At 49.2% G+C, this 13,045-nt stretch overlaps 1 protein-coding gene across 5 annotated transcripts in view; it reads left to right on the top strand.

Annotated features, from left to right (window-relative positions):
- Window positions 1–13,045, top strand: part of ZBTB46 (zinc finger and BTB domain containing 46) — a 65,674-nt gene that overhangs the window by 40,240 nt on the left and 12,389 nt on the right. The window contains exons 4-5 of one of the 5 annotated variants that reach the window (XM_027620924.2): window positions 2,230–2,383; window positions 3,444–5,139. The exons of 2 other annotated variants lie outside the window; for them this stretch is intronic. In XM_027620924.2, coding sequence (XP_027476725.1) covers window positions 2,230–2,383; window positions 3,444–3,645 — 356 coding nt within the window. In that variant the 3' untranslated portion in view covers window positions 3,646–5,139. Of the gene's footprint in view, window positions 1–2,229; window positions 2,384–3,443; window positions 5,140–13,045 lie in introns of those variants that run through there. 2 more of the 5 variants (XR_003524517.1, XM_027620925.2) reach the window with 2 other exon arrangements.

The following is a 13,045-nucleotide window of genomic DNA, read 5'->3' as shown; positions in this document are numbered from 1 at the left end:
GGGAGCCGGAGCGACTCCGCGACTCCGTGTGTGTCCGGCCGTCTGTCTGCTCCGTGCTGCCCAGTTTACAGGCAGTTTCTCTTAAGTGCTCGCGGCGAAGTGTCAGGACAGGCGGAAGCCCACGTCGGTCGCCTTCCCGCCATCGCTGCTGGTTTCTAGATGCGCCCTCATGGGCAGGACCCAAGTTTTCTGTCCAGTTGAACGCGGTGTGGCTCCGGCGACTTGGTCACGTGTTTCTCGCCTCGCTCCCCACCGAGGGCTCTCCTGCTTTGTCAGGACGGGGACCGTCCTCCTCATGCTCCACCACCGGCTCACCAGAGCCCCCAGGTACCCGTGTGGTGGCTGAGCAAGAGATTGTGTGCGTGAGGGACTTAACAGCACATCCAAAGAGGCACACTGAGAGCAAAGCAGAACAAGGCCACTGTGCGTCCTACTGAGGGCGGACACCCCGGTTCCGCTCAGGCGGGCATAGGGGCCTCTGTGCTCCCTCCGCAGGTGGCTCGGAAGGGAGGTGGGGCCTGTGCGGTGGTGCCGGGCATCCTCAGACCCTGGAGTGAAGGTGGGGAGCGCCAGACGGCTGCACTTGGTCGCCCAGCTCCAGGCTCCTTGAGCTGGTTAACAGTGGACGTTTTATTATGATTTTCAGAGTGCCCAAAATTGGGTCCACATCCCAGCAGACATGGGCTCGTCATCGGAGAAGTGAGGGGAAGGTGTGATGTTTAGCGGGAAGCAGCTCTGGCACAGGATGTGCTGTGGGGGGGCTCCCGAGGCCGGTCGCGATCCTGCCTGGTCTTCCCGAGGAGGAAGCACTGTGGGGCATAAGCGTGGTCTGCTAGTTTTGTGAAATAAAGGGATGATAGTTGCAGGTGTTTAAAATCAGGGGACCATTAAATGTGCAGGCAGTGCTCAAGCCGTGAAGAGCAGCCAACACTCACCTTTTCAGACAGTCTGGAACCTTCTAGGAAGTTCTGATGGGTCTAATCACATTGGTGTGGCTGCTGGAGTCAGCAGATGGTTTCTTTCTAGACTCATGGTCTTTAACTGATTAAAGACCCTTTTGTAGTTTTTATTTTGATTTAGCTTAACTTGATTCTCTTACGTTTATTACGTTTTCAGTGGTAGGCGAGCACCCTACCTGTTCATAGTCACTGTTCACTGAACAGAAGCCGTGAAAAGCATTGACTGTGGCTTAACACGTGGTTTTACAAGTTGTATTTGTGAACGTGCATGGATCTGAGTGGGGCCTTGACACGCACGTCGCCTCCTCGGACCCTCGAAAAATGCCTCACGCACATGGGTCACTGCTTGATTTCCCGGGAACAAATGGAAGGGAAGGAAGCCGGCTCACTGTGGGTCCGGGAGGGTGAGTGTCTCATAAAGCTGCCACATCCTTCCAACATCCGAGGTAACTGCGGCCTGAAAAGCATCATCCCTGATTATTGTCGCTGTTTGACCTGTAGATACTACCTTTGAAAAAGTTGAGGATCTCCCCCTAAGAGTCACAGCTGGTGCTGTCCTGTCTGAGTAGAAGGATGTGCCAAGTTCCCTCCCGCTCTTGAAGGGAGGGGACGCTCGAAAGATCCTGGGGGACCAGTGGCAGGGGCTCTCCGAACGGGACCACGGGGAGCCACCGGGCCGTGCCGTTCCTTCCTGACCCTTGTGTCTGCAGGCTGGCCCAGACGTCCAGGAGCACTTTGCGGGAAACCGCCGAGCTGGTGTCTATTCTGATTATGGTTTAAAGATGATTTCTTATCGTGTGTGAAAAATGAATTAAGGACCTTTTCTTGGTTCTGGATCGACACTGGAATTTCAAACAATTTCCTGCAAAAGGGCATTGGACGATGTCACTACACTTTTAGATAAATAGCCAGCTCGACACACCTTGGAGTGTTTTCCAGAAGATCGTTTCTCAAGGCCACAGGCATGCACATGCTCCGTGTTCTCACAACGTGTCCTGACTTTCTGTGCTAGAATCCTCTGTCGTAAACATTTTGCTTCTGGGAGAGAGACCCTCACCCCAAACAAGTCACATGCGGAGATCCCTGCTGTTTGGGGGTGGCGAGCTGATAAAAATACCCAAGCGCCCACCTCCAGCAAGACCCAGGCTTTGTCACACAGCCATGCTCCGCTCACAGCAGCAAGACCAGGCACTGCGCTTCTGGAACTCTGAAGCAAGCCCACCAGCTGGTGTTCCTTCACGTGGGTGAGACTCGTTTCCTGTGTTCCCAGGGCCTGGCACCAGCCTGAGTCACTCTTGGGGGGATGCTGATCGCAGAGCAGAAGCCCCTCCCTCTGGCCCTTCCACCCTCCACTCAGAGCCCGGGATGCCCGCTCTGGTGAATGGCCAGACCGAGCCCAGGACAGCACTGCCCCCCCAGCCCAGGTAAGACATGAGAGTGGCCGCCACGTCCCGGGCAGCCCGGAGCAGCTGCGCGTCCATCACGCACGTGCCCTAAACTCCGCTTGCACTCAGGTGCGGCCCTGGCGCGTGCTCCGGGGCTCATAATGAGTTTCTGTACCAGAAGCCGTTGTGCATACTGTCTCTTCTCCATGCTCAGCTACGCTCAGTGAGGGAACACCCAGCTTCTGCAGTAGTAACTGTTACATACTCAGTCACGTAGAGTTAAGTTGGTGATGTGTACACATGTGTATACATATGTGTTACATTATTTTCAGGTGACGGCTGTGCCCACCGCAGTGCACCTGCCATCTGTCACCGCACACCGTTGACTGTATTCCCTCTGCTGTGCTTCTCATTTTCCATGTTTATAGAATATAAACATATATTTAAATACATTTAAATACAAGTGCTCTTTTATATTTAAGTTAAGAGATTTCTCTGAGGAATTTTTCTCCCTCTCGGGGAGAATGTCTCCCCGAGACATTCTCGGAAAGACATTTGGCTCAGAGAGCAGCAGGTTAAAGTCGCCGGCGCTGGCTGGTCTTGAGGCGGCTTTGTGGGCAGTGCTGAGTGGTTGCATGACCATCACGGACTCGGGGGCCTCTGGGACCCCAGGAAGGTCACGGAGAACAGGCTCTCCTTCCTGTTCCTCGGGGCAGAGGGGTTGTTTATACAAGACCAGTGCTCTAACCCCTGAGTTATGGAGCCAACCACAGAGGGGTTGTTTATAAAAGAAAGTTCTGTTAGGTTTGTCTGTCTCCCTGAAGAAAAAGAAATCTTTAAGAAGAACTTAATCACATATTTTGGACTTTGACATTAAGTAAATGATGCCTACGTGGTCTTTTCCAACAAGGTGGTTTTGCTGGGAGATGTTGTGTTCTGCTAACGAGGATTTTTCCTTTGAGTGTCCATCGATTGAGAATTAATAGGAGCCTTCCTTCCCAGACGTGGGAGAGTTGTCCTTATGGTGACAGGGCAGGGGCCTGGCACAAGGTGGTGTCATCACATCCTGAACACCTGTAACTTGTCTCTCTTGTTCTAGATCGATGCCCCTTGACACCTGGAGCCCTGGGCTCGGCAGCGAGGCCTCCTCTGGAGTTGGCCCCAGCTGGCGCCTGGGTGGGTCTCTGTGGGGGCCACAGGCCTGCCCGGGATGCCTGGGGCCTTCTTCCAGCACGCTGTGTGGCCAGTGCCCCTCCCCAGGCCCGATGGGCTCACCCAGAGCTCCGACAGCCTTACCATGAAGTCAGCCAAGGAGCCACGAGGGAAGCACCCTATGGACACAGATGCCTCTGCTGCGTATGATATAGCTTCGAGGCTGGAAAGGCTTGACCAGACACCTTTGGCTGCACAGGAGCAGACATTCCCACGTGCCTCTCAGCTGCGGCCAGGCCTGGTGTTCAGGTTTGGTGGCCACTGGGCGATGGCAAAACCACGTCAGGATGGGGACAGCTGTGGGGAGTGGACTAGGTGTCAGTGTGGGACTTTAAAGCTGGTACTTCTTGGCTCCTCCCCCGGCAGCCAGGCAGAGGCCTCTCAGGTGGGGCAGGTGGAGCTGGTGTGCCTCCAGCCTCCCGGCAAGGGCTTGGGTTCCCTGGAATCCTGTAGGATGGCCCAACTGTGGGGGCAGAAAAGCAGGCCCCCATCCCTGGAAAAAGGAACCTAGTAGCTCCGACCCCATACTATCTGGAAAAATCCAAGGACAAAGCCTAGCCGCTGTGTTCTTGATACATGTGTCGTAGGGCATTTCTCTCCAAGGAGACAGCCATTGGTGGAGAATTACTGAAGCTGTGCTTCTTTTCAGAAAGAGCACCTTGTGTTTGCTATTGTCCACCTTCATTGGATGTATTAGGCTCCATGTCCTTTTACGTACACAGAGCAGGTGGCTGTGGATGTGGTGGGCAGTCCGGGGCCCAGAGGCTCACGTTTGCCAAGCAGCACGGGGTCTCCCTGGAAGGAAGCAGGCGGCCCCATTCCAGGTTCTGGAATCACCAGAGGCAGATGTGGGTTGGTTTCCAGGAGAGAGGACCTTCTCCATGAGTCTGACAGCCCCCCACCCTCTCCAGGCCACGTCCTGACTGTGGCTGTGCCTGGGGCTGGTCCAGGAGCAGTCTCTGCTGCTCCTGCCATGCCCACTTGCTGCAGGTTTTACCATTATTAAGCAAGTTCCAAAGACGGAAAAGCCAGGTTTTCAGAGAGGCTTAGAGTATTGTTGTCAAAGGGTTAAAAGACCAGTCGATGCAGGTCACCCTTCCAAGAGATCCAGTGCCTCGTGGCTTTATGTCCCCGTTTGCCTTTTGAATGGTCATGATGGGATCTTTGAGCTGTGAGGTCTCAGAGATTTTATGTCTAAGTGTGGACATGCTGTGGCAGAAGTGCCCTGTGTAGACATCTGCATTCTGAGTTCACTGGGTGGGGACACAGAGGCCCTGTGGGGGCTTTTCCTTTTATTTGCTCACTTGACTTTTCCCTGGGGTGGATGCAGTGTGGGCCAGAGGCTCACCAGGACACCTGCACTGTGGACGGTCTGTCTCTGCTATTGTACTGAAGGGCTTTTGTTAAAATTTTAAGACAATCGTGGTACCCGGCTGGCTTAGTCGATAAGAGTATGCAGTTCTTGATGTCAGGGTTGTGAGTTCAAGCCCCACTTTGGGTATGGAGATTACTTAAAATTTTTTAAAAATCTTTAAAATTTTGGGGCACCTGGGTGGCTCAGTCGGTTAAGGAGCTGCCTTCGGCTCGGGTCATGATCCTGGGGTCCTGGGATCGAGCCCCGCATCGGGCTCCCTGCTCAGCGGAGAGCCTGCTTCTCCCTCTCTGCCTGCCTCTCTGCTTACTTGTGCTCTCTCTCTCTCTGTCAAATAAATAAAATAAAATCTTTAAAAAAAATCTTTAAAATTTTAAAACAATTAAAACATTTCAGACAGGTTCCATAGTACCTGAAAGAAATAGGTTTGTAAAAAGAAAAAAGAAAGAAGTAGGTTGTGGTAGATGGTCCCATGGTAAGGGACGCAAGAAACATTTTTAGATTAGATAGTTGTCTGATTTTGTTCTTACATCTAACATTATTTCCCTCAAACTGTACAGCCATCTAACATGGAATTTTCAGCGAAGTGTATATAGATATTTCATGTCTTATATTTTGTTGAATTTCTCATTGAAATGTTGTGGCTCATGATTGATTTTCAAGAGGTTTTTAAAAAACTTATCTATATGTAACATTAATCTCTCTCGAACACAGAGAATTTCAGTAATAAAAGGTTCTTACTTGGGTGTATTTACTGGCACAAAACATGCTCCACATCTGTGTTCACTTTGGGCCTTTCAGTGTCTCTACCATGTTCACATGGTAGGAAATGAGAGATGCCAGAGATCTGGTGTCGCGTGTTGTGGATGCGTGTGCGTGTGTGTGTGCGTGCACAGAAATGAAGACTGCTACTCACGTAGGGATAGTAACTTACTAATTTAGATTGCATTTAAAATATATAACCTGGGGGCGCCTGGCTGCCTCCATTGGTGGAGCATGTGACTCTTGATCTTGGGGTTGTGAGTTCAAGCCCCATGTTGGGTGTCATGTTTACCAACCCCCCCAAAAAAACAAACCCCAAACTTAAAATATATAATCTAGTGTTGATTATTGTTGGTCTTGCACTTGCACAGAACTCAGGTGCTAGGGAAAAGGCATTGATTTATTTTAAAGAAAACACTTGAAGAAAACTTTCTGAGCTTCTAGTTCCTACCATGACAGCTTGTGTTGGGCTTACTCTCCAGGCAAAATCTATTTGAGAATCTGGCCAATGCGCACGCACACACACACCCTGGAGACTGACCAGTGCAGGTGGGACTTGAAGGAGTGTGCGACTCTTCATCTCAGGGTCGTGAGTTCCAGCCCCATGTTGGGTGTACAGATTATGTAAATAAATAAAACGTAAAAAAATGAAACAAGGGAGACAGTGTGGGCTTTCAGCGGAGACCCTGCGGGGGGGGGGGGAGTCACACCTTGAAGTGAGAGTCTCTCCCTCAGAGTAAGACCCAAACCAAGTTAGAGCAGCCCCAACAATAGCTAAGGTGAAGCTTTGCAGGGTGAAGGTAATCCTCCCAAATCTGTCTGTTCAGAGAAGTAACAGCAACAAAGAAGCAGAAGCCTGACTGTCTTTGAAAGAGGCACAGCCTGTCCTTGCCATGCTCCACATCCCACGAAAACAGAGCCCCGTGACTAAGTCCCAGCCGCGAAAGCAGACGGGAAGATACCCGGTACTGACATGTTCAAGGAGCATTCTGGATATGAAAATATAATGTCTGAAATTAAGAATTCATTGAATAGCCGAATAGCAGTCTGGGTACGACCTATGTATCCAGTATCCAGATGTTCATGAACTGGAAGCATGGAAAATGTCCATGCTGAAGCTCGTAGGGAAAAAGCAAAAGAGGGGCGCCTGGGTGGCTCAGTCGGTGAAGCGTCTGCCTTCGGTTCAGGTCATGATCCTGGGGTCCTGGGATCGAGCCCCGCGTCGGGCTCTCTGCTCAGCGGGGAGCCTGCTTCTCTCTCTCCCTCTGCCTGTCGCTCTGCCTACTTGTGTTCTCTCTCTCTCTTTGTCAAATAAAAATCTTAAAAAAAGAACGGGGAAAAAGCAAAGAGACACACAAAACAGGGTGAAAGTGTGTAATGCGTGTGTAATTGGATTTCCAGAGGAGAGAGGCAGGAATGGGGCAGGATCAGCACCCAAAGGAGACAGCAGTTCAGTTTCCAGAAGCTGATGAGAGACACCAACGTATAGATTCAAGAAGCTCCGGAAACCCAGAGCAGAATGAATACCAAACAGAAAACAGTATCTGGGCACATGATTGTCAAACTGCTGGAAACCAACAACAAAAAGAAAAGTCTTAAAAGCAACCAGTGAAGGAAGACACCGCTTCCCGGGGAGCCAGACTGATGACAGAGTCTTCAGCAAAGGGCCGGGGAGGCCACTGCCACGGTGCTCTTCACGGAGGGGCCGGGTAGAGACCCTGTCGTCCACTCACAGACTGAGAACGTGCGGAAGCCAGCCCTCGGGCGACCGCGGGAGTGGCCGTGTGCGTGACGGGAAAGCATCTTGATCATTGAAAACAACATTTATAGTTTCTTATGGGGTTTTTAACAGAAACCAGAGCATAACACAAGATGCTAACAGCACAAAGGGTCCGGGACGGATGAGCTTGACTGTTGAAGGCTTCTGGCATTCTTCGCGAAGTCACCTGGATAACGGCAAAAATAGTAAAGTACAGCTCAAAGGCTTATGAAGAGAAAAAAACGGAACACTACTTGATTCATTTGAAATAAGGCAAGCAGGGAGGAATAAAGGACAAAAAACAAATATTAGGATGGTAGATTTCACCTGGCTGTTTCCATTATTATACATGAAGTAAACACTCCAAAAAAAGATGAAAAAAATCTGCTTTGAAAAATGTTCACTGTGTGTAGGTGACGTCATTCGTAGATAAGAACACAAAAAGCGTTAAAGCAAAAAGATAAAAGATAAACCAAGGAGGGGCGCCTGGGTGTCTCAGTTAAGCCTCTGCCTTTGGCTCAGGTCATGATCCCAGGGTCCTGGGATCGAGTCCCGTGTCAGGTTCCCTGCTCAGAGGGGAGTCTGCTTCCCCCTCTCCCCCTGCCCCTGCTTGTGCACTCACTCGCACGCGTGCTGTCTCTCTCAAATGAATAAATAAAAAATCTTAAAAAAAAAGATAAACCAAGGAAACCAGTAAAGGAAGTCTTTAATCTTAATATCAAAGTAAACTGAAGAATTATTACTCAAGGGACCTCACATAATGATGAAGGAGTCAGTTCTGTAGAAAATGTAACAGGCCTAAATGTGTGTGCTATATGACATAAAAGTTGACCACAATCAAAGGAGAAAGACGGGTCCACGTCACAGTGGGGGATTTTTGACACATTAACTCCGTAACTGATGGGACAGCAGACAAATATCAGTGAGGATAGAGAAGATCTGAGCAGTATCCAGATGTTAAATGAACCCTGAATTCTTGTAATAAACCCATTTGGTCACAAGGTATCATTCTTTTCCTAGATCACTGGATTCAACTTGCTACTTTGTTTAGACGTTTCCCATCTGTGTTCAGAGAGGTGCTGACCTGTAACAAGGATTAACTAATTTGAAATTTACACAGAAGCAATGCAGAGTATTCGGAGTGCCTTTGAAACGTTTACAATGGGCAGATCTTGCAGCTGTAACACAGATCTCGCAGGAATCAGCACCTTCTCTGAGCCTGGTGAAATTCTAATTTTTAAAAAATCAATAGCAAAAAGATACTGGACTATCTCCCCAAATGTTTGGAAATCAAACAACATGCTTTTAAATAATGCTTGAGTCAAAGATTAAGTCACAATGGAAATGGTAAAATATTTTCCACTGAGTGATGTGAAAAGAGAAGCCCATCAAGACCCTCAGGATGCAGGTGAAACAGTGGCAAAGGGGCCTCGTGCCTGCGGTAGCACTTAGTCTAATTTTGGGTCAAGAAATGAGAAAAAGGACAGCAAATTAAGCCCAAAGTAAGCGGGGGTGCACAAAAGAGGAGATGTCAGTGAAGTGGAAAGCAGACATCGGTAGAACAGTGAAGAAATCCGAACAGATTAATAAAACTCACAAGGTCCTATCAGAAGTGACCAATACGAACAGAAGACTGTGCTAATTTTAAATAAAAGGTATGAAAAGGAGATCACCACTAAGATCCTGTAGATATTAGAACAATAAGAAAATATTGTGAACAATTTATGCCAACACATTTGACAAGTTGGGGGCAATGGGCAAATTCCTTAAAACACTGCCAGACACGGGAGCTGTAAGGGGGCGTGGCACACCACGTAGAGCCTCGGAGTGCTCGGCTCCGCCCAGGAAAGCGTGCACGGGAGTCCTGATTGTGGCTCCTTGGGACCAAAGGGACCACACAGGTGGTCCAGAGCCAGCAGGCTTAGGGTGGCAGATGTGGGCGACTTTAGCGGCTCCAAGGTGCAGGGACCACCCCTGGTTGTCTGGTGCTGGGGTGAGTAAGGCAACTTGATAGTTGGCTTACATGTGAAAGCCACAGTTGGAGGAAAGTTATTTATTATCTCTTGGAATTGGCCAACCCTGCAAGGGGCTATCCCAGGGCCCCCAGATGTGCAAGCATCGGGATATAGGGGGGAGCGTGGCTGTCCTGGTGAAGAGCATGGTGGAAGAGGCTTAACCCATGGACAGTGGAGTTGCAGGAATCAACAGGCGAGCCGACCACAGGCTAGAGTGTGCACAGACTGTGTGCGTGTGAACCCTGCCGTGGGCAGAGGCACCTCTGCCGTTGACCAGGGCTGGACAGTCTTTTCAGTATGTGGTTCTGAGTAAGTTGGATTCGAGGAGAAAAATGAATCTTGACTTCTACTCACACCAAGCACAAAAATTAATTTGGGATGGATCATAAGCCTAATTATAAAAAGTAAACGGTTTTATAGAAGACCTAGGACAATAGCTTCATGATCACGGTGGTAGTTTCTTAAGCAGCTCATAAAGAGCACTTGATAAAATGGACATCATTAAAATTATTAATTTCTCCACTAAAGATACCTTTTTAAGAGAGTAAAAGGGCCAGTCACAGGCTGGAGAAAATGTTTGCAATAAATATATCTGAGAAAAGATTCATATTCAGAATACATAAAACTTTAAAAATCTAAGAAAGAGGCAACTTAGTAAATCAAGGAAGAGACTTGAGCAAGCACTTTACCAGTGAGCTCAGTGTCTTCAGTGGATGGGAAATGCAGACAGCCTCGTGGTGCAGCACCTTTGCAGAAGGGCGGGAGTGCAGAGATCCACAGACTGACCATGCCAGGTCTCTGCGAAGACACAGCAGCTGGGATGCTCACGCACGGCTGGAGGGGACATAAATTGATGCGGCCACGTGAAACACCGCTTGGCCGTATCTACCAAAATGGAACGTACAAGTACCCTGTAGCCCAGACAGTCCTCTCTTATGTGTATGCACAACAGAAATGAGAGCCCTTTTCAGCAGAAGACATGTTTGAGAGCCATCTGAGCACCACGGTCCATTGGAACGGATGCCCCTCGGCACATGGTTGGGGGGGTGGTCGTACCATGGGATACTACACAGCAACAAACAAGAACAAGCCACTGCTCCAGGCAGCCACGTGGTGACCTTCACAGACTATGTTGAGTGAATAAAGCCAAACTTGAGTGTATGATCCCACAAATATGAAGTCTTTTTTTTTAAAGATTTATTTATTTACTTGAGAGAGCGAGAAAGAGAGAGAGAGTACATGAGAGGGGGGAGGGTCAGAGGGAGAAGGAGGCTCCTCCCTGAGCAGGGAGCCCGACGCGGGACTCGATCCCGGGACTCCAGGACCATGACCCGAGCCAAAGGCAGTCACTCAACCAACTGAGCCACCCAGGCGCCCACAAATACGAAGTCTTAAAGCAAATATATGGTGATGGAGGGCAGAGCAGTCATTGCCTGTGGGGGATATCGACTAGGAGGGGACCAGGAGGTGCCTTCGGGGTGCTGTGGACGTGCAGTGTCCTGATGTACGTAGAGAGGTAAACATTCACTGAGCCGTACACTTGTCAGCTGTATGCACTTCTGTAAGGTTAGAAAACCTTTCAAAAATAGTTTGGACACATCAGGGGCGCCTGGGTGGCTCAGTCGTTAAGCGTCTGCCTTCGGCTCAGGGCATGGTCCCAGGGTCCTGGGATCGAGCCCCGCATCGGGCTCCCTGCTCCGAGGAAAGCCTGCTTCTCCCTCTCCCACTCCCCCTGCTTGTGTTCTTGCTCTTGCTGTGTGTGTCTCTCTCTCTCTCTCTCTCTCTCTGTCAAATAAATCTATCTTAAAAAAAATAGTTTTGACACATCAGAGCTTCACTATATTCTAACACAAAGTAATTGACAGCCTAATAAATTTATAAACGGAAAAACAAAGTGGGGCTCATGTTTGGATCCATTTCTGAAATGCACTTGAAGTGCAGTCTTTTGGAAATTACAGAGGATGAGTAAGAATCCGGATGGTTATATGAGTAAAGACTTGTGTACCGGGACACCTGGGTGGCTCAGTCGTTAAGCATCTGCCTTTGGCTCAGGTCATGACCCCAGGGTCCTGGGATTGAGCCCCGCATCGGGCTCCCTGCTCCGCGGGAAGTCTGCCTCTCCCTCTCCCTCTCCCCCTGCTTGTGTTCCCTCTCTCGCTGTGTCTCTCTCTGTCAAATAAATAAATCTTAAAAAAAAAAAAAAGACTTGTGTGCCCTTCTGGAGGAACCGCCCCTATGCACCTGTCTGCAGCCTGCAAATCCTGTTTGCATCTCTAGCAGTTCCTTGGAGGCTTTGGCGCTATCATGAAATAGTTCTGGAATGTTTGCTTATGTAGTGGATCTTTACCACAGGTCTGAATCTCTTGCGTTGCTCTGAGGGGCAGGTGGGTGGTGGCTGCTGAGCAGTATTTCTGTAGATACATTTCTGCAACATTATAGCCAAATGTTACTGAGCTTCTTATTCTGCACAATCTGGTGCCAGCTTCTGAAACCCTGCTTCTTGATTACGGGCTTACTGTTTGTGCTGGAGTGCTTGATCCCAGGCAAGGGGTTCAGGGTTTCCCACAGATCCACAGAGAGCATCTCTTTCAGTTGAGTGGTATTTGTGCTTTTTCATTATTTCAATGCCTCTTTCACTGTTAACCTTCTAAGGTTTTATTAGTGTTTGTGAAAAGGAATCCGTACGATGTGGAAAGTTTTTCTAAGACACACAGACTATAAATCACAGGTTCTAGAAGTGTTAGGTTCTTTCCAAGAAGAAGTTGTTTCAATCATAACAGCCAATGAAAATTCCCCTCAGTGCTCACAGTGCTGTTCATTCTGTGAGGGCGTGGAATGGTGCCCCCTACGCGTGGAATGGTGCCCCCTACGCTGGGCGTGGAATGGTGCCCCCTACGCGTCCTAATTCCCGGAACCTGTGAATGTGACCCACTGCGGAAAAAAGGGTCTTTGCCGATATAACTAAATTAGATCGTCTTGGAATATCCAAGTTGGACCTAAATACAGTGACAAGTGTCCTTTTAAGAGACAGAAGAGGAGAGACACAGAGAAGCCTCACGAAGGAGGTAGAGACAGGAAGACGTGTCCACAAGCCCAGGACACCCGGACCCCCAGGAGCTGGAAGGAGCAGGAAGCACCCCCCCGGAGCCTCCACAGGGAGCACAGCCCTGGGACACCTGGGTCTCAGACTCTGGCTTCCCAGCTGTGACAGGGTAAATTTTTGTTGCCTTTGGCTGTCCCGTTCATGGTGTTCCGGCAGAGGCAGGAATCTGACATAACAAGAAAACACCAACATCATCATCACAGGGTGACTCCAGAAAGCATGCGTTGTAAGTGTCTGCGGCTCTGTTCCCGGTCAGTATGCACAGGTTCGGGGAGGGTCCCTAATGACGAGCCACACTCATGCCTGTGCATTCTAGGTTGTTTTTCTAGGGAAAAAAATGCGGCACTTCTGCACAGAGATCAATTTTTTTTTCCACGTGTAAGTCTGAGTTGTTAAATACAGAAGGCTAGAATACATAATTCAGCATTTTAACTTTCATGTTTATAGAAGCAGAATAGAAGCCATGAATAAATACATT

Source organism: Zalophus californianus, chromosome 8, assembly GCF_009762305.2.
Source record: "Zalophus californianus isolate mZalCal1 chromosome 8, mZalCal1.pri.v2, whole genome shotgun sequence".
Taxonomy (NCBI): Eukaryota; Metazoa; Chordata; class Mammalia; order Carnivora; family Otariidae; genus Zalophus; species Zalophus californianus.
Note: the sequence above shows the minus strand (reverse complement) of the source record. Positions and strands in the feature narration are given on the sequence as shown.